Genomic DNA, 26,929 nt, shown 5'->3' with positions numbered 1-26,929 from the left:
ACACGCAGCGATTATGAACAGATGTAATTCCCGGGAGATTACGAAGTCCAGGCTTCGAAGTTAAGGCGCTGACGCTCGCCCGAGCCCCACCGGGACCGCCGCAACCGCCCCGCCCGGCCGAGCGCCCGCAGCGACCCTACGGCGCGGGATCCGGCGCCCACAGCGCAGGCGCAGGCGCAGGCGCCCTCGCCGCTCCGGAGGAATTCCGCGGGGCGCGCCCCGCTCCTCCGGAGGAAGTGAGTCTGGGGCGCCAGCTGGCGTGCGACCCGCCCTCTGACGCAAACGCCCGGCGCCGCGCTGACGGCAGCGTGCGTCAGCGCGTGCCCCGCCTGGGCGGGGGCTCGGGACGCCGGAGCGGTGCCGGCCGGCCGCTTCTCCGGTGGGCGCCGCGGCTCGGGCTCTCTGGAGGCCGCCGTGCCGTGTCCGCGGTGAGTGCGGCCCCGGTCCGGGCGCGGGGCGGATCCGGACGGGAACCCGGCGGTCGGGGCGCGCAGGCTGGCCGGGGGGAGGGGAAGGCCGCGAGTCCCCCGGCCGAGCGCTGGGCTCCGTGCTGTTCTCACTCGCCGACGCTCCCGTGAGGCCCGAGAGGCCCTGCCCGCAGGCTCGCGGGCGAGGGAACTCAGCCAAGCAGCCGGGAGGTGCGCTCCGGCCGCCGCCCCCGCCTCGTCGCTCGGACTCCGGCCGGTCAGCCGCCCAGCGTCCCCGCTGGTGCAACTTGGCTGCGGCCTCTGTAGGGCGGGGTCCGGGCCGCGGGGTTCCTCAGCTGCGGCCTAGGGAAGGTGTGGAGTGTGGGGGAGCGGGTCGCGGGGCTCGCTCGGCTGCGGCCTCGGGAAGGCTGAGGGCGGGCGCGGCTGCGGCCTCGGGAAGGCTGAGGGCGGGGGCGCGGGCTCGCTCGGCTGCGGCCTCGGGAAGGCGGAGGGCGGGGGTGCGGGGCTCCTCAGCTGAGGCCTCGGGAGGGCGGGGTCCGAGGCGCGGGACCCGGGGTGCGCAGGGCCCGGCCGCGGGGGTCCCTGGGCTGCGGCCTGGGAGGGCGGGGGCAGGAGCGCGGGATCCGGGCCGCGGGTCCCTCGGCTGCGGCGTCGCGAGGGCGGGGTCCCTCGGCTGGAGCCTCGGGAGGGCGGGGTCCGAGGTGAGGGAAGTGTGGCGCAGGCCCGCGCGCGTGCGGGTTCTCCAGCGGCTCTGCGCGCGGACGAGGTGTTCAGAAGAGCGAGCTCACGCCGCCTCTCTTGTCCCTGCCAGCTGCCTGGCCCTGCGGTCTCAGCGTTAGAACAGCGTGTTTGTCTGGTTACTACCGCACGGACCGCAGGCTGCGTCTTTCTCCGCTGCCGCCTTTCGCGTCTAGCAAACTGCCAGACCCGTCCTTAAGCCGTTAGGAGTTGGCACCAGAAGAGGGGGCACCGAGAACAGAGTAGCTTCCTATGTGCACTTGTCTGTCCTCAGAGCTGTACGTGTCTTAAAAATCATACTAGTGCTTGGAGGCGCCTGGGTGGCTCAGTCGATTCGGCGTCAGACTCTTAATTTCGGTTCAGGTCATGATCCTGGGGTCGTGGGATCAAGCCCTGCCTCGGGCTCTGTGCTGAGCGTGCAGTCTGCTTAAGATTCTTTCTCTTCCTCCTCTCTGCCTCTCCCCTGCTCATGCTAGCACTCTCCCTCTCATAATAGAAAAGGAATAGAAAAATACTAAAATTTGGGGCGCCTGGGTGGCTTAGTCGGTTAAGCGTCCGACTTTCGCTTAGGTCATGATCTCGCGGTTCGTGGGTTCGAGCCCCACATCGGGCTCTGTGCTGACTGCCAGCTCAGAGCCTGGAGCCTGTTTCAGTCTGCGACTCCCTCTCTCTCTGACCCTCCCCTGCTCACAGTGTCTCTCTCTCTCTCTCCTAGAAATAAATAAAAACATTAAAAAAAATTTAAAAAAAATACTAAAATTATTTGAGGGAAGGTATACTTGCTGCTAATGGGGTATGTTGCATTTATTTTAATTATTTTTCCAGTTGGAAAATTTTTGTGACAGTTTCTGGAGTTAAGGTGTGTTACCTAAAGTGTAAATCGTTCTTAGAGTTAGTGAATACACTGACTCTATCCACTTAGTCTATAAGTTGTTTACCATCAAAGTACGGTTTTTCTAAAATAGCTCTGTTTTTTTCTTTTCAGATTTTCAGCCTTGAAGAGTCGACTTTCCCCGCCCCTCCTCATTTCTGTCCCCTGCAGTAATAAATCGCATTATGGAGGACCCCATTATGGAGAAGCTTTATAAAGGGATATAGTGTTAATTATATGGAGTGTAATTTTGTGTATGAATTACAGTTTTAAAATACTAAGGGTTTTCAGAAAGAAGCCTAATAGGGTCATTTCCTGGTACATGTGCACAAATAGTAATTCTATTCATGGTAGTTTGTTATGCATTTGTGGTAACACTAGAAACAGCTGTATCTCCATAAGTTGACTTATCTCTACAAAATGAATATAGATACGTGATTTTCAAGTGAAAGGTTATTTGCTCTTTAAATGCAGTGTAAAAGTTTCTCTGGTGGAAATTTTATAGTTTATGAAGAAAATACCTTCAACTGATTAAGCATAATAAATTGGTAGGCAGAGTTATGAAGAAAGACAATGTGATGTTGCTGCAGGAAATGGAAACAGTTATAGACCATATTTAACAAAGGTGGAAGAGTTGGCTTTAGGGGAATTTCATTTCGTTAAACATCATACACACTGCATCAGGCATAGGTTGAATAAAGCTTGTGGGTGTTGATATCCCCAGAAGTAGTTACTGAAGTTAATGTAACTCATTTAAGTGAATTCTGTGGTGATAACCTCTGTGAAATTACCCTCTAGGTAATGACTATATGAAGACTATACTTGTTATTTACTAGAATAAAACAAGCACTATTTAAGTACAGTAAAGTGCTTGAAAGAAATCTGTGTATAGTTTTTCCCTCTTGAAGCATAATCAATAATTGGCTTCATAAATGAGCTTTGTAGCTTATAACTAAAGGTAAATAACTGGCATAATTAAGGTACATTGTAATTTAGAATTGTGGAAATATCAACCTCCTTGAAAAATCTGGCAGTTTTAACATCCCTTCATTCATGTATCAGCTTCTTTCAGGCCTTTATGTTAGTATTACACCAAATAATGAGCAAATAGCACTTGAGTTCCCTAAGAGTTAATATAATCTCAAACAGTACTAAATAGTATCTTGGTAATTAAGGACAGGTATTCGTCCCACCTGAGTGTAAACTCAGATATAAATCCTTAAAGAGGGTGTAGTGAACTTGATGTAAGCAGGAGCTTATCATTTGGTTCTTTTTTATGGTAAAAAGAAACTAATCTAGGGTGAAGATTTGAGAAACTTCATGTGAAGGCTTTTAGCCATCAAAAAAGTAAAATCACTCATGCACAAAACTACTTCCCAGAGACTTGGGCCAGGTTCTTCGTGTCAAAGAATTAAGAGTACGATGGAAGATAGCACTGTCTTCGCAAACCCGACAGTAGGCAGCAAACAGAGAATCCAGTATGACCTTTCGTGCGAGCTCTACAGGATGTCCACGTACTCCACCTTCCCCGCCGGCGTTCCCGTCTCCGAGCGGAGCCTCGCCCGGGCTGGGTTTTACTACACGGGTGTGAATGACAAGGTTAGATGCTTCTGCTGCGGCCTGATGCTGGACAACTGGAAACATGGAGACAGTCCTGTTGAAAAGCACAAACAGCTGTATCCTAGCTGTAGCTTTATTCACAGTCTCGCTTCCCTTACTAGTCTGGAATCCACCTCTAAGAATACTTCTCCAATGAGAAACAGTTTTCCACATTCGTTGTCTCCCTCTTCGGAACGTGGCGGCTCATTCAGCAGTTCTCATTCCAACCTTTCACCAAACCCTGTGAATTCTAGAGCCCTTGAAGACTTCTCCCCATTGAGGACTAACCCCTACAGTTACGCGATGAGTACTGAAGAGGCCCGATTTCTGACTTACCACATGTGGCCATTAACCTTCTTGTCACCCTCGGAACTGGCGAGAGCCGGCTTCTATTACATAGGGCCCGGGGACAAAGTGGCCTGCTTCGCCTGCGGTGGCACCCTAAGTAACTGGGAGCCGAAGGATGATGCTCTGTCAGAGCATCGGAGACATTTTCCCAACTGCCCGTTTCTGGAAAATTCTCTGGAGACGCTGAGGTTTAGCATTTCAAACCTGAGCATGCAGACACATGCAGCTCGGCTGAGGACGTTCGTGTGCTGGCCGTCAAGCGTCCCGGTGCGGCCCGAACAGCTCGCCGGTGCCGGCTTCTATTACGTGGGTGAGAGCTTAGCGCAGCAGTATGTATTTTCCAGGTCGCTTTGGTTTCGTAGTAGGAAGTGCGTGTTGAGCTTCGGTTTGTTTTCCTTAGGTCGCAATGATGACGTCAAATGCTTTTGTTGTGATGGTGGCTTAAGGTGTTGGGAATCTGGAGACGATCCATGGGTGGAGCACGCCAAGTGGTTTCCAAGGTAATTCTTCTGAAAGGTATTTCTGCACAAAACTCTGCTTACGAGAGGTGGATATGCTCGCGTGGTGTGTGTTTACAGTGCAGCATAACAGCTGCTTTCATGCCATCAGGGAACTGGTCTCCTAAAACACCAGATGTTAACAATTATTTTGATGAAAAGTGTTTCAGAATGTTGTCTTTTTTTTGTAAGCCATGTATTGAGGATGTAGTTTAATGACTCTCTTTGATGACTCTTTTACTCTTGCTGACTCATTTACAGTTGTGGCCACACATTTTATTGATGAGTTTCCCGTTTTGCTTTAAAGAAATCTCAAGGATCACAGGGATATGTAAAAATAGCACTAAGGAACACACATTGGAAAAAAGGAAAAAGAATAAGAAGTCATAAAATGATTCAGAAAAAGACATAAAAATACATGCAATAAAAGCTGGTTAAGTTTGATTATAATTTTAAATTATTTTTTCTGTACATGTTATCTTTTTTTTTTAAGTTGATTTATTTTGAGAGAGAGAATGAGCTGGTGAGGGACAGAGAAAGAGAGCGCGAGCATAAGTGGGGAAGGGGCAGAGAAATGGGGTCAGAGAATCTGAAGCAGGCTTTGTGCTGATAGAGAGCCCGATGCGAGATCATGACCTGAACCGAAATTGGATGCTTTACTGACTGAGCCCCCAGGTGCCCCCTGTGCAGTTTGTCTTGTGTTATGTTGCTCATCTCCTGTTAGTCACTGTGTCGTCAGTGGTGTCTCTTGTTGTATACTGTCCCCTACAAAGAATTGAGAGGCAGTATTGTTAATGGAAATAGAATATCTTCATTTTTCAGGAGCTCTGTGAACTTGGATGTAGTGTGACCCATTTGAAACTAGATAACTTTTTAAAATTGTGGTTAAAAATCATATCAGAATCTACCGTTTTCACCGTCTTTAAGTCTGTAGTTCTCTGGTATTAAGTGCATTCACATCGTTTCTCGTCATCACCACCCTCCCTTTCCAGACTTTCTCACCTTCCCAAGCTGTCACTTGTGCCTGTTGCCCTGCCGCCGGGACTCTCCTTCCTGTCTCTGTGAATCTGACTGAGCTGCGTGCCTCCCGTAAGTGGGACCGCACAGTACGGTGTTTTTCCCTGTGAATGCCTTTCACAGTAATGAGGAATCTCTTGAACCCCTTCAAGAAATTAAAACATCCTTTTGTCATTCTTATGTGATACAAGATAAAAAAGACACATGACATGAGAAAGATTTTATTATGCATCAGTACGTTGTTAAAAGTTGTGTTTTAAAATTTTATCTTTAACATTCACAATAGGAACATTTGACTTCTTAACTCTCAAAGTGATGTGTATCTTGCTGAAATTACTTATGTAGGAAAAAGCATGTTGTCAGAGTCTTCAGTGACTTGATTACCCTGGGCTCTGTGGGATTGTGAACACATAATTTGAAATTTAATACTGTATGAAAAAGACAAAAACAGTTTTCCAGTTCCAGTGTTTGAATTACTGCATTTTGCCCTTTGTAAAACCAAACCAAACCTTGGTTTATTTCTGTAATTTGTGTTTTGTTTTAGAAGGCCAAATAAGGGAAAAGACTTAGGGTGCTTTTTGTAAACCCTTCTGAAAACAGCAGATTTCAGGTGCGGATAATCTTTAATCTTTGTAAATACAAAATCAAACTAGATAATTGTTAATCACTGTATTGTAACAGTTCATTTGTCAAATATTTGGGTGTCTACTGGATGCTATTTTAGATGCTGGAGAGGTAGCAGTGACTAAGACAAATCTGTCTTTTATCAGATTTATTAGAGGACGGGAGATAACATTAATTAGGGTTCATTCTACTTCTGTTTTAATCATTATGAATATAAACTAATTGGTCCCAGAGTAAAAATAATTTCACGCTGCGTGAAGACCAAGAAGGTAGTGATGACCAGCTGTTTTATCTCCTTGATGATCAGTTGAAGTTGTGAGCAAGTCTGTATGATGTCTGTTGGTTTTACCAAATCACCAGTTGAAGGGCAGTTGGGAGTAATAATAAAGTCGCTGTAAACATTAATAAACCTCTGTGAACATATGTTTCCATTGTGCTTGGGTACATAGTTGGGCGTGGGATTGGTGGGTTGTATGGCAAGCTGTAAATTCCTGAGCAGCCCTGTGTTGTTTCCGGAAGCCTTCCTGCGGAGTAGGGGATCCACTTTCTTCCCTGCCTTTGGTGTTGGCAGGTTTTATTGTGGCCATTCTCCTGGGTGTGTCATGGTATTTTGCGGTGACCTCAGTGAGCACATCCTTAATGGTAAATGGTGGCTGGCTGCTCACTTGTCATCTACACACATTTTTTGGTGAAATGTCTGAATCATTTTGCCCATTACAAAAAATTTAATAAATTTTGAAAGTTCTTAAATTCTGGGTACAAGTTCTTTATTAAGAGTGTTTTTGCCAGCTTTAAGTTTGTGGCTTGTCTTTGCATTGTTGTAACAGTAGTTTTTAAGGATGTCAATTTTTCAGTTTTAGCTGGATCATGTTTTGGGTCTCTGCTGAGAAGTCTTAACTGACCTGAGGACAAGAAGATTTTCTGGTTTTCTTCTAGAAGTTACATTGCTTTAGGGTTAAAGTTTAGATCTGTGTTTCATTGTTAGTTTTTGCATGTAGTATGCAAAGGTAGAGGGTCATTGGTTATTTAGTGAATGGGTATTGAGTTGTTCAGAGCCAACTTACTGAAAAAGGAAAAGAATGGGATGCAAGTAGATGTTATGGGAATTTCTTGGAAGACCTTTAACAAGTTCTTCTGGTTTGTAAACAAGCATTTGGGAAACACTGTATAGATAGAAATACCTCCACGTTTTTTGGAGGAAAGGTGTGTGTGTCACATGTAATGGAAGAGTGGACCCTGGAGAGATATTATTAGTTATGACATCGTGAAATATCACATCTTAGGAATATCAAGTTGTGGTTTCTGAAGCTATGTGAAACCCTGCAAGTGAACTGTCCAGAACAGCGTTTTTCAAGCTTTAGCTTGTGCTCCCTCTGAGTTTCAAACCTTTTTATTGTTGTTGTGTGTTAATGTGATTAAATAGAAAATACTAGAATGTATCAACACATGGTAAGAGTTAGTGTTTTACAAGGATTTTTTTTCCTGTTTGATATGTACAAATGCATACATCCTTGTGTTGTGATATATAATGTTTATATTCTGGGGCACAATCAGTTTGAAACCACTTTTCTAGAATGATCAGGTTATATTTCTGGTATAAAATCCTTTTTAAAAGTAATTTTTCTCTTCTTTTTAGGTGTGAGTTTTTGATCCGCATGAAAGGGCAAGACTTTGTTGATGAGATTCAAGCTCGATACCCTCACCTTCTTGAGCAGGTAAGTTTTTATATTTGGCAACACTGAATTCTAAACAATAATGACAAAAAATATTACTAGGAGTAATATTTACATCTGTTTTCCTGTAAATTGTGGTTACTTTATGTCTAGCTAATGACCTGTAATTTTAATTTTTGTAACTATGTTGTTTAAGGCATTTTAGAAAAGATGTTTTGCTTTTATTTTAGTCTTCTGAAAAATCAATCTGCCAGTGTCCAAATCTGTGGTGTGGTTGGAGAAGGATCTGTAGTGTCTCCTCCATCTTTTCAAGGAAAAAACAAAAACCAACTTGTGGAGTTTGGAATTGCTGATAGTAGTCTAGCCAAAATAAGCCTTTTCAGTGGGATGAGAAACCGTTCATGTTTGTTCCTCCTTTCCTGAAAGAAGAGAAATACTTGAACTCTAGTTTGGAAATAGGTGAAGTTTAGGGGGATTTTTATGATGATTCAGGTAAAACAAGGCAAGACAGGTATATAAATTACCTAGTTTTCAGATGATTATGTACATTGCTTAACGTAAACTTACCTTAATGGTGCTCTGTTCAAGGTTTTGGAGAGTTTCGATTTTACCTGTTAATTTTTCTTCTGTTTTGTAGCTCTTGTCAACTTCAGATACTTCTGGAGATGAAAATACTGATCCACCAAGTATGTATGAAAATATTCCAAATATAGTATGGGAATCTTTATAAGAATGTTAAACACAAAAGAATATAAACAGGATTTGATTTCTGAGGACATAGGAAAAAGTGCGGGAAGGTTAACTAATAAATCTTCTATATTTACTAAGATTTGTGGTCTTTTTAGGGGATTGTGGCAAGTATACTAATCTTTGTTCTTAAAGTGCTGGTGTTGCACCTGGGGAGAGCAGATACCTGTGGAAGAGACCTAACCATCACAGGTAGCTCACACCATACAGATGAGAGGTGTGAGCAGTAAGCCCTCTGTAGAGGGGAAGTTTGCTGTGAGCTAGTGTGTTTGAAAAGGTCAGTTGACATGACTGAAGAATTGGGCTAGATCGAGATATTTATGAAGTATGTAGTATTTTAGTGCGAGGATAGGCGTTTAGTTAATGTATGTAAGTTACATATGTTAGTGTGTCCAAAATAGTGGAGGTCGCAGTCCACGGTTTCTGCTCTGCACTGAGAAAGGGGCTCTCCCGGGGCCACGCCGCTGAAAGGAGGAATGTTGTCGGAATTGCAGCAGGACAGAACGAGGTGACCGCCGTGCCCAAGAGATTTGGCAAGCATGACTGGGGAGGGCTCTTGAGGAGTGGAATTGTGTGCGACGTGGTCACTCCTTCCTGTGTGGTAGAACTGGAAAAGCTGGCAGGGCCCAGCGGTCCCGGGCCGCCCCGTCGCGGCTCCCTCAGAAAATCACTGTGACCTTTCCTCTCTCCCTAAGTTTCGACATCCTCTTCCCCGACTTCTTCACAGCTCGTACCCTTGCTTCCCGGATGCAGAGAGAACTGCGCCATCTCCCCAGCAGAGCCAGCGTCCGCAGTACAGCCTAGCGCCTCCTGTTCGATCCCTTGTGAAAGAACTGAAGCTAGCTCTTGAACTTGACCTTTGTCCTCATATCTCAGATTTGCTGCCAGCGGAAGAACTTGGCTTTGGCAGTGGTCTTCCCTTTCTGTCTCCAAGTTGCTTTTACTTCAGTGCGCCACCGTCGTGCGCCCTCGCCAACCCTGAGAGGACCGCTTCCTGCACCTGTGTTGTCTTCTAAGTGTTGTCTCACCTCTTGGCCTCCTTTTACAACAAAATGCGTAGAAAGAGTAATCTGAGCTTACTCTCTTCTTTTTCATTCTCTCTGTAACTTGCTCTGCTGATGGCTGTTCCTCCCGTGGTCACCAGGAACCACCAGCTCAGTAAATGCACTGATCTGTTCTCAGCCTTAGGAAGAGTTCAGTGCTACGCCCCTTTCCCCCCAGCTTTACTGGGGTGTAATTGACATGTGGCACTCTGTAAGTCTAGGGTGTGGAGTGCATGATTCAGCTACGCTAAGGTTAACACATCAGTCCCCTCACATAATTCTAGTTCTTTTGTGAGATAAGAATGTAGACGATTTATTGCTTTAGTGACTCAAGAGTGTGTAATACAGTATTGTCAGCTATCGCCAGTACACTGTATATCAGATCCTCACAGCATACTCATCTGATAAGGTCCATCCATGTTGCAAATGGGTTTCCTTTTTTATGGGTAATAATGTTCTGTCGTGTATGTATGCCTACATTTTCTTTATTCTGATCTGTTGATAGACACTTAGAGGTTGTCCTCACGAGTTGGCCATTATGAATCCTGGTGCAGTATACGTGGGAGTGCAGATAAATGTTTGAGAGAAGGATTTTGTTTCCTTCCAGTATATACACAGAAGTGGGATTGCTGGATCATAGGGAAGTTCCTTTTGTCATGTTTCAGGAATCTTCCCTACTGTTTTGCACAATGGCAGCACCAATTTACATGTCCACCAAGAGTGCCCCAGGCTTCCCTTTTCTACAGTCTTGGCAACACTTGTTATTTCTTGTCTTTTTGATTCTAGACATTTCAACAGGTGTGAGGTAATACCTCATTGTGGTTTTGATTTGCATTCCCCATTGGTTGGTGATGTTGAGCATCTTTTCATGTCTTTGTTGGCCATAGTATGTCTTCCATGGAAAAATACCTTCAGCTCCTTTGCCCATTTAAAATTTTTTGGCCATGGAATTCTATGAATTTGTGTGTTTGGATATTAACCACATCTCCCCTACAAGGTTTGCAGATATTTTCTTCCATTCTGTAGCGCGCATCTTCATTTTGTTGATGGTTTCTTTTGCTGTGCAGAAGCTTTTTAGTTTGATACAGTGCCTCTTACTGGTTTTTGCTTTTGTTTCTTGTACTTTTTATAGTGTCATACCCAAAAAATCCTTGCTACGGCCAATGTCAGGGAACTTTTTATTTGTATTTCCTTCTGGAGTTTTATGGCATCGGGGCTTGTATTTAAGTCTTTAATCCATTTCGAGTTAATTTTTGCGGTGGTATAAGGATGGGTCCAATTTCATTCTTTTTCATGTGAGTATCTGGTTTTCCCAGCATTGAAGGCTCGCTTTTCCCTGTTGACTAATTTTGGCACCCTTGTGAAATACTAGTTGATTTTGTATGCATGAATTTATTTTATTTCTGAGCTCTCTGTTCTGTGGGTCTTCTATGTCTCTTTCATTCCAGTACCATACTGTTTTCATTCCTTTTTTTTTTTTTTTAATTTTTTTAAAATGTTTTATTTATTTCTGGGAGAGTGAGAGAGAGAGACAGTGTGAGCAGGGGAGGGTCAGAGAGAGAGAGGGAGTCACAGACTCTGAAAACAGTCTCCAGGCTCTGAGCTGGCAGTCAGCACAGAGCCCAACGCGGGGCTTGAACCCACAAACTGCGAGATCATGACCTAAGCGAAAGTCGGACGCTTAACCGACTAAGCCACCCAGGCGCCCCACTGTTTTCATTCCTATAGCTTTGTAATGATAAGTTTGAAATCAGGAAGTGTGATGCTTCCAGGCTTGTTTTTTTTGTTTTTTTTTTTTTCCTTCCCTAATGATTACTTTGGCTATTTTGGGGTGAATTTGAGAATTTTTTTTCTATTTCTGTGCAGAAGTAACATTGGAATTTTGATAGAGATTGCATTGAATCTATAGATGGCTTTGGGTAGTATGGATATTTTAACAGTATTCTTCCAGGCTTTTTTGTTTTTTAAATCCATATCAGTATACAAATCTTTCACCTCCTGGGCTAAATTCTTTTAAGTATTTTACTGATTGAGATATAATTGACTATTTCATTGCTTTTAACGCTACTATAAATGGGATTATTTTTCTTTCAGATAGTATATTGTTAGTGTATAGAAATGTGATTTTTTTTAATTCTGCAGCTTTGGGAATTTGTTTATTGTAACAGTTTCTGGTGGAGTCCTTAGGATTTTGAATATATAAGATTGTGCTTGTCATCTGCAAACATATACAATTAAAACTGCTTTTGGGGCGCCTGGGTTTCTCAGTCGGTAAGCGTCCAGCTTCAGCTCAGGTCATGATCTCACGGTTCGTGGGTTGGAGCTCCGCGTCTGGCTGTGTGCTGACAGCTCAGAGCCTGGAGCCTGCTTCCGATTCTGTGTCTCCCTCTCTCTCTGACCCTCCCCTGCTCATGCTGTCTCTCTCTCTCTCAGAAATAAATAAAAAAACATTAAAAAATTTAAAATAACAACTGCTTTTTTATTTGGATGCTTTTTATTTATCTTCTTTTCTCATTTGTATAGCTGGGACTTCCAGTGCTAATAAAAGTTGTGAGAGTGGATACCCTTGTTTTATTCCGGATTTTAGAGGAAAAGGTTCCAGCTTTTTACCATTCGGCATAATGTTAGCTGTAGGTTTGTTATACATGGCCTTCATCATGTTGTGTCCTTCTGTACCCATGTTTGTCCTTTCTGTAGCCAGTTTGTTGAGAGCTTTTATTGTGAAAGGGTGTTGACTTCTCAAACTCAGATTTCTCACATTTTGCGTCTATTGAGTATTGAAAGGCTCATGTTCTTTTTATCCTTTATTAATGTTGTTTATCATGCTTACTTATTTGCATATGTTGAACTATCCTTGTATCCCAGAGATGAATCCCACTTCATCATATATGTGATCTTTTTAATGGGCTGTTGAATTCAGTTTGGTAGTATTTTGTTGAGAAAAATTTTTTTTAAGTTTTTATTTAAATTCCCATTAACACACAGTGTAATATTAGTTTCACGGGTACAATATAGTGATTCAACGCTTCCACACATCACCTGGTGCTCAACATAGCAAGTGCCCCCTGCTTAATCCCTCATTACCAGTTTCCCCCATTCTCCCACCCACCCTCTGGTGACCATCCTGTTCTCTGTAGTTAAGAGTCTGGTTCTTGGTTGGCTCTCTTTTATTTCCTTCCTTTTGCTTGTTTTGTTTTGTTTTTTAAGTTCCACATGAGTAAAATCATGTGATATTTTTCTTCTCTGGCTTATTTTGCTTAGCATAATATACACTAGCTCCATCCATGTTGTTCGAAATAGCAAGATCTCATTCTTTTTGATGGCTGAGGAATAATAGTCCACTGTGTATGTGTACCGGATCCTCCTCCATTCCTCAGTCGGTGGACTCTTGGGCTGTTTCCATAATTCGGCTGTTGTTGATAGTGCAACTATAAACATTGGGGTGCATCTATCCCTTGGAATTAGTGTATCTGTATCCTTTGGGTAAATACCTAGTAGTTCAATTGCTAAATGGTAGAGTAGTTCTATTTATAACTTTGAGGAACCTCCATACTCTTTTCTAGAGTGGCTGCACCAGTTTGCATTTCTACCAGTAATGTAAGTGGGTTCCCATTTCTCCTCATCTTCACCAATATCTGTTGTTTTCTGTGTTAATTTTAGCCATTCTCATTGTTGTGAGGGGATACATCATTGTGGATTTGATTTGTATTTCCCTGATGATGAGTGATGCTGAGCACTTCTCATGTGTCTTAGCCATCTGGATGTCGTCTTTGGAGAAATGTCTATTCGTGTCTTCTGCCCATTTAAGAGTCCCATGCTCTACCGACTGAGCTAGCCGGGCACTTCTGCCCATTTTTTTTTTTTTTTTAAATGTTTTTATTTATTTCTAGGAGAGAGAGAGAGACAGCGTGAGCAGGGGAAGGTCAGAGAGAGAGAGGGAGTCACAGACTGAAACAGGCTCCAGGCTCTGAGCTGGCAGTCAGCACAGAGCCCGACGCGGGGCTCGAACCCACGAACCGCGAGATCATGACCCAAGCGAAAGTTGGACAATCAACCGACTAAGCCACCCAGGCGCCCCACTTCTGCCCATTTAAAACAATTTTTTTCATGTTTATTTTTGACAGGGTGTGAGTGGTGGAAGGGCAGAGAGCGAGGAGACACAGAATGCAAAGCAGGCTCCAGGCTCTGAGATGTCAGCACACAGCCTGACGCGGGGCTCAAACCCACAAGCTGCGTGATCATGACCTGAGCCGAAGTTGGATGCTCAGCCAACTGAGCCACCCAGGCATCTTCTGCCGCCTCCCCCTTTTTTCCCCCACAGGTTTTTTTTTCTTTTTTGGGGGGGGGGACACTAAAGCTTTATTAGATACGTCATTCGCAAATATTTTCTCCTATTCTGTAGGTTGCCTATTAGCTTTTTGATTGCTTTCTTTGCAGAAGCCTTTTATTTTGATGATGTCCCAACAGGTTATTTTTGCTTTTGTTTTTCACTTCAGGAGATAATATCTAATAAGAAGTTGCTGTGGCAGATGTCAGAGAGGTTGTTGTAGATGTTCTTTTCATGGTTTCCTGTCTCACTTTAGTCTTTCATCCATTTTTTAAATTTAGTTTTGTGTATGGTGTAAAAAAGTGGTTCACATTCATTCTTTTGCATGCTGCCGTCCAGTTTTCCGAATACTGCTTGTTGAAGGGACATTCTTTTTCCCATTGGATATCCTTTCCTGCTTTGATACAGGTTAATTGACCATATAGTTGTGGGTCCATTTCTGGGTCTTTGGTTTGTTCCATTGTTCTGTGTGTCTCCTTTCTTGCCAGTGCCATAGTGTTTGGTTTACTACAGCTGTGTTATTGAACTTGAAGTCCAGAATTGTGATGCTTCCAGCATTGTTTTCTGTCCCCCCCGCCACCACGGTTGCTTTTGCTATAGGGGGTGCGGTGGGGGGTCTCTGGTGGTTAGAGATTGCATTGAATTTGTAGATGGCTTTGGGTAGTATTGATGTTTTCATGATATCTTGAGCACAGAATGTTTCCCCTTTTTTTTTTTGGTCTCCTCTTCACTCTTCCTTCATCAATATTTTAGTTTTCAGAGTACAGGTATTTCATCTCTTTGGTTAGGTTTATTCCTAGGTATCTTATTCTTGATACAATTTTAAATGGGATTGATTCCTTAATTTTTCTTTCTGCTGATTAATTATTGATGTATAGACATGGCAACAGATTTCTTTTCATAGATTTTGTATCCTGTGACTTTACTGAACTTGTGTATCAGTTCTAGAAGGTTTTGGTGGAGTCTTTTGTGTGTGTTTTTTGTTTTTTGTTTTTGCTTTTGTTTTTTTTTGCAAATAGTTTATTGTCAAGTTGGTTTCCGTATAACACCCAGTGCTCATCCCCACAAGTGCCCTCCTCCATGCCCATTTCCCCTCTCCCCCCACACCCGTCAGTCCTCAGTTCTCCGCATTCAAGAGTCTCTCATGGTTTGCCTTTCTCCCTCTCCCCCATTTCCCCCCTTCTTCTCCCCCATGGTCCTCTGTTAAGTTCTTCCTAATCCTCCTATACGTGCAGACATATGATACTTGTCCTTCTCTGCCTGACTTACTTTTTTCCTTTCATCTTCTGGGATTCCTGTAATACAAATGTTGTTATATTTGATAGAGTCTTGGAGTTCCCTAAGTCTCTTCTCGTGTCTTGTAATTCTTTTTTGTTGAGTTTCATTGCTTTCCATTATTTGTCTTCTATATCACTTAGTCATTCTTCTGTTTCCTTCAGCCTTGTGTTCGTTGCATGAAGTCTGTTTCTAATATTAATTATTACATTTTCCATTTCTGATTCTTTTTTTACTCTTGTCTCTCAGGTAAGGCCTCCCAGAAGTCTTCCATTCATTTCTCAAGCCCAGCAACTATCTTTATGATTGTTGCTTTAAATTCTCCATAGACATGTTACTTTTATCTGTTTCAGTTAGATATCTGGCTATGGCCTTATCCTGTTCTTTCATGTGGGATAAATTCCTCCATCTTGGTATTTTGCCTAAGTGTCTGCCTTATTCTCTGTCAGAAAAGTCAGTTGTGGCTCCTGCTTATGAAAGTAATGGCCTTAGGAAGAAAAGGTCATGTCGTGCCCAGGGCCTGCCACTTCAGGGAGTGTCTCTAGTGTGTGCTGCGTGAGCTCTGCTGTTGAGTTTTGGCTTTTCTGTCCTTGCCAGTCGTCTGCAGAGCCTCTCCTGGCCTGCTGTGGGCAGTGTTTGTTCCCTGGCCTGAATGTGGTGAGTTTTAACGATGTTGGCTCTGGTCCGCTTGTGAATTGAGACCTGTCACCACCTCCACCGGCACTGAAGTTCTGCAGAGCTCTCTGATTTGGAGACATGGTGTGGGGTTTCTGTTTGTCTTCTGAGGAAGGGATTGCCGACACTGCGATTGAGGCAAATCTAACTGAGAAAGGTAACACCGGCAGAGCACAGGGGCGTGGGATCTGGTGTAAGCAGGTTAGGCAGCCAGTGTGGACGCTGTGCTATTTACTGCAAGTGGCTCTCTGTTGATGCTGAGGGGCAGGGGAGGGAAATGGCAGTAGCTGGCTTCTCTGTCCCCTGGGAGGGAGACGTGTCTCCCAGAATGCTGCCTCACAGGGAAGCCCCATGTGCCCCAGGCTTTTTTCAGATACAGTTTCCATGCTGTCTGCCTCTAGGTTGTTTGCCTGCTTTCTCCCACGGTAACTCTCCGTCCCAGCCAAGCCCTCTGAGCTAGGAAACTCCAGGCTTTAAGCCCTGCTGGTGACCACAACTCATGAAAATCAGCCCCTCTCATTTTCCAAGCCTATGGCTTTGGGGAAATGTTCTCTTTGTGCATTCCCCTGTGTGTTTCTCTCTCTCTCTAGCCCTTCTCTGTGCCTGTGGCTCCCTCCCCACCACAGCACCTGTGATCCGTTCTTCCCCCAAACACCACACTTGTTACCTTCCTCAGTGTAATTTCTTCTCTCCTTTTAGTTGTAGAGTTTGCTCGTTAGTCTTGAGGTTGATTTCTGGGTATTTAGGATGATTTCATAGTTATCTGGTTGTGTTCAAGGGACGAGCCAAGCCTGGGGTCCTCCTCCTTACCCACCCTCTTAGCCCTCACCCATACCCAAGAATTTTAGTGTCTGTGTTCATCAAGGATATTGGCCTGTGGCATGTAGTGTTCTTATCTATGTGTAGTGTCATGCTGCCTCATGAAATAAGTTTGGGATTGTTCCCTCTCTTCATCTTTTTGAAAGGGTTTGAGAATTGGTATTAATTCTTTCTAAATCTTTGGTAGACTTCATCAGTGAAATCATCTGATTTTTGACTTTTCTTTGTTGTGAGATTTTTGATTAATGCTTTAATCATCTTAGTTGTTACTGTTCAGATATTTTTTTCTGATTCAGTCTTGGCTAAGTTTTAGGAATTTATCCATTTTGTAGAGTTGTTCAGTTTGTTAGAATGTAATTGTTCACAGTAGTCTCTTATCTGCATTTGGATGTGTTTTAGTGTGTCCTCTTTAATTTGTAATTTTGTATGCGTCCTCTTTTTTCTCAGTCTAGCTAGAGGTTTGTCACGTTGTTGTTTTTCTTTTCAAAAAACCACCTGTTACTGTCACTTTTTTTTCCTATGGTCTTTACAGTTTCTTTGTCATTTATTTCTGTTCTGATCTTTAATATTTTCTTCTTTCTGCCCACTGTGGATTTAGCGTATCCTCTCTTCGCATTCTTTTTTGTTTTTGTTTTTTAAAATATATTCAACCATTCAGCGTCTTTTAATTAGAGAAGTTAGTCCATTTACACTTTAAAGTCATTACTAGCAAGATAAAGACTTAGTCTTACGATTTTCTTAAGTTCCTTTGTTCATTTCTTCCTCTGTTCCTGCAGTCCTTTTTAATTTATTTTCTGTAGTGTTATGCTTTAATTCCCTTTTCTTTACATTTTGTGTATCTGTCGTAGGTTTTATCTTTGCGTTCACATGAGGCTTTATCTAAAACACAGTGTAGATGTAGTAATCTGTTTAAGCTGGTAACAACTGAAACTTTTATTATCTTTACCCTACATTTTACACTATTGATGTCATACTTTATATCTTTTTTCATTACATATCTGTTAACAAGTTATTTTAGCTAGAGGTATTATTTATTTATCTAGTTATTTAAGTAGGCTCCAGAGCATGGAGCCCACCAGTAGGATTGAACTCAAAACCCTGAAATCAAGGCCAGAGCTGAGATCAAGAGTGTGATGCTTAACTGTCTGAGCCACTAAGGTGCCTCTAATTATAGTTATTGTTGCTATTGCTGTTCTTTAACTTTTATACCAGAGGAACGGTTACAGCGTAGGGAATTCTGAATTTGAGGGCATTGTCTGCCTTCACCAGGAAGTTGTGTGCTTGTCTATGTTGTCATGTTACTGAGTGTCCCTTCAGCTTGCCGAGCTCCCTTTGGCATCGCTTGTGGGGTAGGTCTAGTGTGAATACCTGCTTCAACTTTTGTTTGTCTGGAAGGTCTTTTACCTTTTTTCATTTCTCAAAGATAGTTTTGCCATTATCCTTGGTGTGGCTCTTTTTCACGCTTTGATGTGTCCTGTCTGTCCTCTCAGCTGGCTGCAGGGTTTCTCCAGAGTCAGCGGGCAGCCTGAGGGCGCCCCTTGTACACAGTTTTCACATTCCCTCTTTGACTTTTAACATTTTGATTATTGTGTATCTTAGGAATGTTTGGGTTGATCATGCTTAGGATTCTCGAATTTTACTGTTGCTGAGTATCCACAGCTCTCCTCTGATTTGGGACTTTTCAGCTCTTATTTCTTTAAATAAATTTTCTGCTTTTTCTCTTCTGGGACTCTTGTGATGGGGTGTTCACTTGTTGGGTGGTGTCCTATAATTCACATAGGCTGTCCTCACTGTTTTGTTCTTACAACTGGCTAATTTCAGATAATCTACCTTCACTTCCTGGGTCTGTCTTCTCCGTGGTCAAGGTAGTTATTGAAGCCCTGTGCTGAATTTTTCAGTGTTGTCTTCAGCCCCAGGATTTGCTTAGTTCTTTTTTGTAATTTCTGTTTCTTTATTAAACTTTTAATTTTGTTAATGTACTATCATTTCATATAGTTGCCTACCTCTGTTCTCTTAAATTTCATGGAGGGTAAGATGATAATGTTTGGTTTGTTGTCAGACAAATTGTAGATCTCTATTCATTTCTTTGGAGTAAATTACTGGACCTTTGGGGCACCTGGGTGGCTCAGTTGGTTGAGCCAGCCTCCATCTGACTTCGGCTCAGGTCATGACGTCACAGTTCGTGGGTTCAAGCCCCGGGTCAGGCTCTGTGCTGACAGCTCAGAGTTGGGAGCCTGTCTTCAGATTTTGTGTCTCCCTCTCTCTCTGACCCTCCCCTGCCCATGGTGTGTGTGTGTGTCTGTGTGTCTGTCTGTCTCTCTCTCTGAAAAATAAATAAAACATTAAATTTTTTAAAAAAGTTACCGGACCTTTATTGGTTGTTGTTGTTGGGTGGTGGTTGGTTGGTTGGTTGGTTGGTTTGTTTTGGTGTCATCCTGTTGCCCGTTTTGCATGAGTAGCATTTTTGAGTAGCATTTCATGGGTATCTGTGCATTTAAAGGATGAAACATCTCTTCTAGTCTTTACAGACTGGGTTTTTGGCAGGTAAATACCTTTTCCTGTGCGTTTCCTTGGCTGATGTCTGGTTGGAGCCCATTTCAAAGCCGCTGCTGGGTCTGCGGTGGAGTGTGCTGCCGGGCTTGTTCCAGTGGCTGGGGTTGGCATGGATCCTATCCGGCCACTCCCTTCATGGACAGTGCTGCCTCCAGTACTAGGACGTGGTTCTGTAGGGTGTTGGGATAAGGGTCTGCTTCACAGACCACAGTTGGGTCCTCACTCAGCACGGTTATTACCAGATATGCAGATTGGTGTGACTTCCTCTGGGTCCTTGGGAGGGCTCCTGTCTCGTCAGGAATGAATTCCTTGGTTGGTGGGACTGGCCTTGGACGGTGGTTGGGGCTGAGCCTCAGGGCTGTTTCAGGTCCTACAGCCAAGACTGAAGTCTGCCACCCTGGCTCTGGAGGCATGGGTGGGTGTGTCTCCTGCCTGGTGCGGTGGTGGGTGGGGCCCCTTCCTGATGGTGTTCTGAGGCTGAAGCTGTTTCAGGACCTCCTGCTGTGCGGATGGGCGTGTTCCTCACTGGGTCCTGTACCCATTGTCTTGCTGAGGCTAAGAGGGGCTGGAGCCAAGTACAGCGCTCCTTTGGAAGCTCCAGGCCTGCACTGGGGAGGCCTCTAGCTGGGGCCTGGTGCCAGCAGGCCTGTTTGCGGATTGTGGCTGGGATAGGGTGGAGCCTCATTAAGAGGTCCTTTCAGATTCCACATTCTGACTGAATTTGGTGGATTTATCTCTGGTGGCTCCCAGACTGTGCCAATCCAGTTCACAGGCAATTTCAGTGTCTATAGATGTGGAACTCAGGTCTGTCAAGTCTGTATGTCTCTTTGTCAAAGCATGGGTAGGCCTAGCTCCTCTTCATTCTCCTGTGTTTTGGGGGGTGCTGGTGCAGGGTCAGGCCGTGAGGGGCCGCTGGTGCAGGGTCAGGCCCTGGGGGGCCGCTGGTGCAGGGTCAGGCCGTGGGGGGCCGCTGGTGCAGGGTCAGGCCGTGGGGGCCGCTGGTACAGGGTCAGGCCCTGGGGGGTGCTGGTGCAGGGTCAGGCCAGATGGTCTGTAGCCAAGTCCTGAAGGGAATGGAGCTGTTTGTGGGTCTGTAGCCAGTGGCACGTTCGGTGAGTCAGCCCTGTGGGTGCCCACCTGTCTAGTTAAGCAGTTCTCCTTGGTATTGCCCTCCCCTGGGGTTTCATAATCTACCTGCGTCTCGGAGCTTTCACAAAGGCACTACTGTTCCCAGGTGGACTCCAGGTTACTGTTAAGTCAGGACACAGGGGACATGGGGGGGCATCTTACTCGATAGTCTTGCTGAGTTGACTCTCCTGTGTCCTTCTTAGGACATCTTTGCTTGGCTTCCTGGACACCACATTCTTGGTTTTCTGCTCTTTCTCTGGTTAATCGTGAACAGTCTCCTTTGGTAGCTCCTTTTTCACACCACAAATGATAGACTATCTCTCAGCACTTGGCCCAAATTTATGTCTTCGTTTTGTGCGCTTCAGGCTGGCATGTCCATCTACATGCTTGAGTCTCTGCTTGACTCTTGTGGGTGTTTCAGGGTTAACATGATCAAAGTAAACCTATTCTCCTGTCCTGCATCTGTCAGAGTTGTCACTTGCCTGGTCTTCCCGAGCTCGTTACTGGCCCTGCCTGTTAAGGTCAAAACGTTGATTCCAGGTAGGCGTCATCCTGGTTCCTCTCTTTACTTCACGTGTGTAACCTGTGGAGGCCTTGCCATCTCCTGCCTGCATGCTGTGCCCCCGATCTCCGCGCCCGTCCAGCTGATGCAGACCTGCCGTTGTGTCGCAGTGTCTGCTCGGCGTCCTCATCCCATCCTACCTCGTGAGAGTTGATCCATCACACAGTCGCCTTTTTAAAAAACAAGTCCAGTTTTATCATTCCTCTGCTTAAAGTGTTTGTAGAACGTTCTAGCACATAGAGAGTGCACATATAAATGTGCAAGGCTCTACCTGATCTGGGGATCTCTGTGTTTCTGCTTGTCACTGCTTTTTTATATATGTTGAGATTTTGTCTTGATTAGGGCTTTTATGCTTGTTGTTCTCTTTTCTAGAAGGTTTCTTTCAGATCCTCCCGGAGCTCTTCCTTATTTATGGTTCACACGAGTGTTGTGGTGTTACCTTCTCTGGACAGCGGCTCCAAGATGTTTGAACAGGGGGTCTGTCGTTAGAGCAGCTCTCCAGCAGGTGGCTGTCAGGTTTCTTCATAATTTTCACGCGGTTGACCCTGTTCGCAGAAAACGCTTTCCTGGCCCCCCAATCTCTGTTCTCCGCCTGCCTCCTAGTTGATCCTGCTCCTTGTTTTCTTGTTTTCCACGCCTCTGTCACTGTCTGACATCTCATCATTTCCTTACTCACGTTTCACATCTTCAGACATATTTGGCATGAACTGGTCTCCCATCTCTCCTTCCTGCCTCTGTTGTGAGTCATCTGTTTACCTCTCTAGATGCTGTTGATCCTTCAAGTCCAAACTCTGACGCCACTTTAGTGAAGCTTTTGTTGATTTCCCCCACTCTCCTGGACCATACCTAAGTTTGTATGGTTCTGGTTCCCAGAAACCGCTGTGCCTCAGAATCATTTCAAGGATTTAAAAAAGACATGAATTTCTGAGCTGAGTCCTTAGCGAGTCGCTCATCAAGTAGGCTCCCAGGACGTAGCCCCAGAAGTGATGTTTTGGAAAAGTGTAGCTTATCGTACTCTCACTTGATCCTTCTGGAGTTGATACTTCGGTTGGAATTATAGCTCATTGGTGCATATAGCTCATCTCCCTTACGTGCCTGGTAAGGGACATACTTCTTTTCTCCATATTTTTATGTTTGTGGAATTTAACGTTGGTAATCTGTCTCTTCAAATAGTTGTACATTTTGGGCCTGGAGAAAGTTCCTCCGAAGATGCCATCATGATGAACACACCTGTGGTGAAAGCGGCCTTGGAGATGGGCTTCAGTAGGAGCCTGGTGAAGCAGACCGTTCAGAGTAAGATCCTGACGAGCGGCGAGAATTACAAAACGGTCAGTGATATTGTGTTGGCACTTCTTGATGCCGAAGATGAGACCAGAGAAGAAGAGAAAGAAAGACAAACTGAAGAGCTGGCATCAGGTATTGGGAAGTGTTGGTCACCTGCCTTATTGCTGTGGGGACCTGGGACGGGGTGACCCGATGCAGGACAGCCAGCCTCTGTCCACTACCTGCTGGTGGCCGCGTGTCTCCAGCAGCACGTCTGCTTCTGCAATGTGGGCTGTGCTGATGATCCTTGACTGCGTCTTTCAAAAATATGTTTATCTTTCGATAAACTCTGAGATTTATGCTAATCAGAGGATCTTAGTGGCATCATTCTTACTGAACTATATTGCTTTTTTCCTCATATATAACATTGTATATATGTAATGTTTCGAGAAAGGAAGATTTTAAAGTTGATTGCAGGTATTTTTTTTTTTTAAGATTATGTTTCTTCAAATCGTACTCTTAAAAGTGTTTTAACTCCCTTAATCCTTGCTAAGTGGTCCTTAAACAGATAACAGAGCTGGTGATGAAGTCCTAGGACTTGGTGAGAAGCCCCTGCCTAAGGGGACTGATCTTGGTGTCCATCCAGATCATGTTAAGCCTCTTGAGCAGTCGTTCCTTCTGAAATACTAACTGAGCATGAGCACCTGTGTCAAATACTGTGCTGACTGTGGTGCTTGCTTGGGGTCTCCCCCACTGGGCTTGGGGTCTAGTGTGCAGCCCTGAGCTGAGCCAGTAGAGGGAAGGTTGCATCTGTAGTGTCTGTTGGGGATTTGGGTTGGAGCGTGTGAGGAGCCATAGGAGTGGTTGAGATGCCTGACTGTGTGGTCGTGTAGAAAAGTGTTTCAACTCTGATTTCTAAAGTGGGACGGATTTGTATTGAAGTCCGGGCTCTGTCAGTCAGCTCGCTCCAGGTTCTTTAACCAGACCTCAGCTGTGTCCTCTGAAGTGGAGGTAATACTAGTAGTACCGACTGCGTGGGTTGTGCTAGGAGCCAAGGGAGAAGTTGCAAGTGCGTGAAGACATCTTTTATTCATTCGATTGATTAGGGAAGTGACCAGGCTCAGGGCACATAGCCAGAGTGGCCGGCTTGCAGGGGGTCCGGGTGTGCCCTGGCGCCACAGGGGAGACTCCCCGGCGGTCATGGGCTTGGAGAGAACACTGTGGTAGGGCGCGGGCTGTGCTGCCGGTGCTTTCTCTCTGACCATAAAGACCCTCGTTTCTGAGCTGTTTTTGTCCGTATTTGAAATTGAGAAGCTGTCAAACTTGCCTTGTTTAACTGATAGGATCTTTGTATCAAATAAGGTAATTTCTGTGAAAGTGGTTATAAAATTAAAAGTCATGTAATGCAAATAGAAGTCAGTATCATTAGGGACACCTGGGTGGCTCAGTGGTTAAGTGTCCGACTTCAACGCAGGTTATAATCTCATAGTTCTTGGGTTTGAGACTGAGTCACACTCTGTGCTGACAGCTCAGAGCCTGGAGCCTGCTTTGGATTCTGTCTCCCCCCCCCATCCCCTCAAAAATATTAAAAAATTTTAAAAGTATTATCAATTTCATTGGCTGGTGGGAAGTACAGAGGTGGGGAGTTTACTGTCCTTTAAAATTCTCTGCTTAGATAGCAGGGTCCCAAGATCTGTAAGTATGTCGACTTCTAGAAGTGACAGAAACAGAGACCGTGTGTGTTGTGTGTACTGTGCAGTGTGCCCTAGCCAGATCTTCCGCAAGTTTTCTAGATGATAGGCCTTAAATTGCAAACAAGTAATTTTGTGCTGCCCTTTCAAGCTGCCTAGATTGTTTGTAGGCTTGTTGTTCATGACTGTGTGCATATGGCTGGAGCATTTCAAAATCTAATGGATGTTTTTCCCTTTTTTCTTTTTTAAATGAAGATGATTTGTCATTGATTCGGAAGAATAGAATGGCTCTTTTTCAACAGTTGACGTGTGTGCTTCCTATCCTGGATAATCTTTTAAAGGCCAATGTGATTAATAAACAGGAACATGATATTATTAAGCAAAAAACACAGATACCTTTGCAAGCAAGAGAACTGATCGATACCGTTTTAGTTAAAGGAAATGCTGCTGCCAACATTTTCAAAACCTGTTTAAAAGAAATTGACCCTACATTATATAAGAACTTATTTGGTGAGTTTTTGGTAAAATTACTTTAGAAATCTCTGAGATTATGTTCATTTTTATGGTTGACAAACCAGATAAATTGAATTCACAAACCGTAGCCTGTATATTTAGCTAGCTCTAAGGAAAGGAAGGCTTCATTGCCTCCGTAGTAGGGCTGCGTACTGCCTCATAGCCCGTGGGCAGAACCTGTGCTCAGCAGACAGCAGGTGGGGAGGAGCGAGTGGGGGCAGCGGCCTTCCGTGTGGGGGAATAATGCATTTTGTCGTTCTTTCCTCAGTGGACAAGAGCATGAAGTATATTCCAACAGAGGATGTTTCAGGTAAAACAAAACTAAGACTTAAGACCAGTGTGAAATATTACCATTTTTAAAATTCGTAGCCGGGGGTAAAGTAGAAACTGAATTTCACTGAAGTGTTCTGTTCATCTTAGGTCTGTCTCTGGAGGAGCAGCTGCGGAGGCTGCAGGAGGAACGAACCTGTAAAGTGTGCATGGACCGAGAAGTGTCTGTCGTGTTCATCCCCTGCGGTCACCTGGTGGTGTGCAAAGACTGCGCCCCTTCGCTCCGAAAGTGCCCTATTTGCAGGGGTATAATCAAGGGCACTGTCCGTACCTTTCTCTCATAAAAAAGAAAAACTGTCTGTTAGCTTATGTAAAAAAGCCTTGAAAACATTGTTGAACATTTGAAGCCATCTGAAGTATAAAAAGAATGATTGTTCTTGAATTAGGACACTTGTGTTGTGCTTTGCTTCGGTACTAGTGATCTTGTTTCAAAAAGTAGTATCATCTACCCTATTTAACGTTAGTCTTTGTTGCTCCGAAAGGGGAGGTTTCCATTTCGTGGGCCCTGGTGTGTACACGTGTGAGCACGGGCGAGGCCTCAGCCCTGGGGTGGGGGTGGGGGTGGGGTCCCTTCAGCAGTGCCTGGTGTTGGTATTCTTTCTGGAAGCTTCGAGCGCTGCATTAGCCTGTAGTGCAGAAGAACCGGACACCAGGAGCTCTGGAGTTTCCCCAAGTTCTGGTGCCAAATTCTCTGTGGTGTTTTTTTCACTTGTGGTTTGAAATAAGGATTTTTTTTTTCTTACTGGTACATAAGCTTTTTCTTAATTTGTGAAAAACATCAATAAAGTTCTTTTAAAAGACTGCACCATCATTTTTTCCCTCCTGACTTAAAAAGTATTATCTATATGCCTTATGAGATTTAAGTGAGTTAATACTGTATGTAAATGTAGTGCCTGTCACCCTGTAAGCACTTGAATGTTAGCCATTAAATAAAAACTTGAATTCATGAAACTGATTACCAAGAAGTTTTTTAATAGTAATGTGATCTATGAAATTCTTTTAGATGACAATATCTAGTTGCATTTATATTGTAGATATATTAAAAATGAAAATCAGTTAAATCTGCATTGGGATTTAAAAATACGAGTGTGATGGCTTTGCTGCATAGGTGGTGGTGGGCCGAGGAGGTGGAAGGCAGGCAGTGGGGGGGTGGGGGGGGTCTCCTTTGCCAGATCAGGTTAGTGGCGGACTGCTGAGACCGCAGGGAAAGCTCAGACACATTATACACACTCCACGTGTCTTCTTACCCTGTAGTCCTTCGGACCCTTCGGAGAATGCACCGGCACGAGTGAGGATTTCTCGCCCTTCATTCTCTTCTCCCCTTTATTTCCAGCAGGAGGGGCCGACGGACTTGGTAAGTCTGCGTGCAGGTTGATCCCTGCCCTTCCAGAAGGCATTTAAAGAATATATTAAATCATTTTAGAACCTCTTCTGTTTCTTTTTGCTTGGTCGCTACTAAATACATTGAGGAGCTACCGTGTGCCAGGCCCACTGCTGGATTCTTTAATTAAGATGGGGTCATGGGTGCAGTTACTCTCTCCAAGTTCCAACACTGAAGTCCTCATCTCCATAGTACCTGGGAATGGAACTGTTTTCCAGATGGGCCGTTAAAGAGGTAGCGAAGGGAAAGTGAGGCCCGGGGAGCCTAAGCGTATGAGGATTGGTGTCCTTATTAGAGGTTTGGATGCAGACACACGCAGGGATACCAGAGGAAGACAGCAATCAGCAAGTGTGGTGAGAAGCCTCTGAAGAAACTATCTTCCGGCCTCTTGACTCAAGACTTCTAGCACCAGAATTGGTGAGAAAAAGTCTGTTGAAGTCACTCAGTCTGTTTCTTTGTTACAGTGGCCCTAGCAGACCATGAAATGTGCAAGATACTTGAAGCACAGTAGCCCGAATCCTTTCAGCAGCCATAAAGGAAAATCTGGACCTGACTGCTTAGCTGGTGCTTTTTGGACAAATTATTTAAGTTGCATTAATATTTTAAAAAATTGCACAGGCTGTGATCCACCATAAGAACCAAAGTGTTTAAATTTGAATTCTGTGTATTTGAAAGTTTATCTACTTTGGCTTTGTTCAGCTAGTCAGTTATGTGTAAGAATGTCTGTTCCTTGCATTGGGTAAAAATATTGCATGAAATATAAGGAAATGGTAATATGATTCACATTTTATCTACCTGCTGAGTCCTGTCTGCCTAGATCAGAGAGA

General features: G+C 44.4%; 1 protein-coding gene across 1 annotated transcript; it reads left to right on the top strand.

Moving 5' to 3' along the window:
- Window positions 1–330: 330 nt before the first annotated feature.
- Window positions 331–25,676, top strand: BIRC2 (baculoviral IAP repeat containing 2). The gene is made up of 9 exons (XM_039216543.1): window positions 331–428; window positions 2,152–4,294; window positions 4,385–4,484; window positions 7,759–7,837; window positions 8,433–8,481; window positions 22,098–22,340; window positions 24,134–24,388; window positions 24,660–24,701; window positions 24,812–25,676. Exons 2-9 carry the CDS (start codon window positions 3,397–3,399, stop codon window positions 25,003–25,005), a joined length of 1,860 nt encoding a protein of 619 aa, XP_039072474.1. The 5' UTR covers window positions 331–428; window positions 2,152–3,396; the 3' UTR covers window positions 25,006–25,676.
- The last annotated feature ends 1,253 nt before the right edge of the window (window positions 25,677–26,929 follow it).

The sequence above is a fragment of the Hyaena hyaena genome, unplaced genomic scaffold (genome assembly GCF_003009895.1).
Source record: "Hyaena hyaena isolate Hyena2069 unplaced genomic scaffold, ASM300989v1 scaffold_638, whole genome shotgun sequence".
NCBI classification, from domain to species: domain Eukaryota; kingdom Metazoa; phylum Chordata; class Mammalia; order Carnivora; family Hyaenidae; genus Hyaena; species Hyaena hyaena.
Note: the sequence above shows the minus strand (reverse complement) of the source record. Positions and strands in the feature narration are given on the sequence as shown.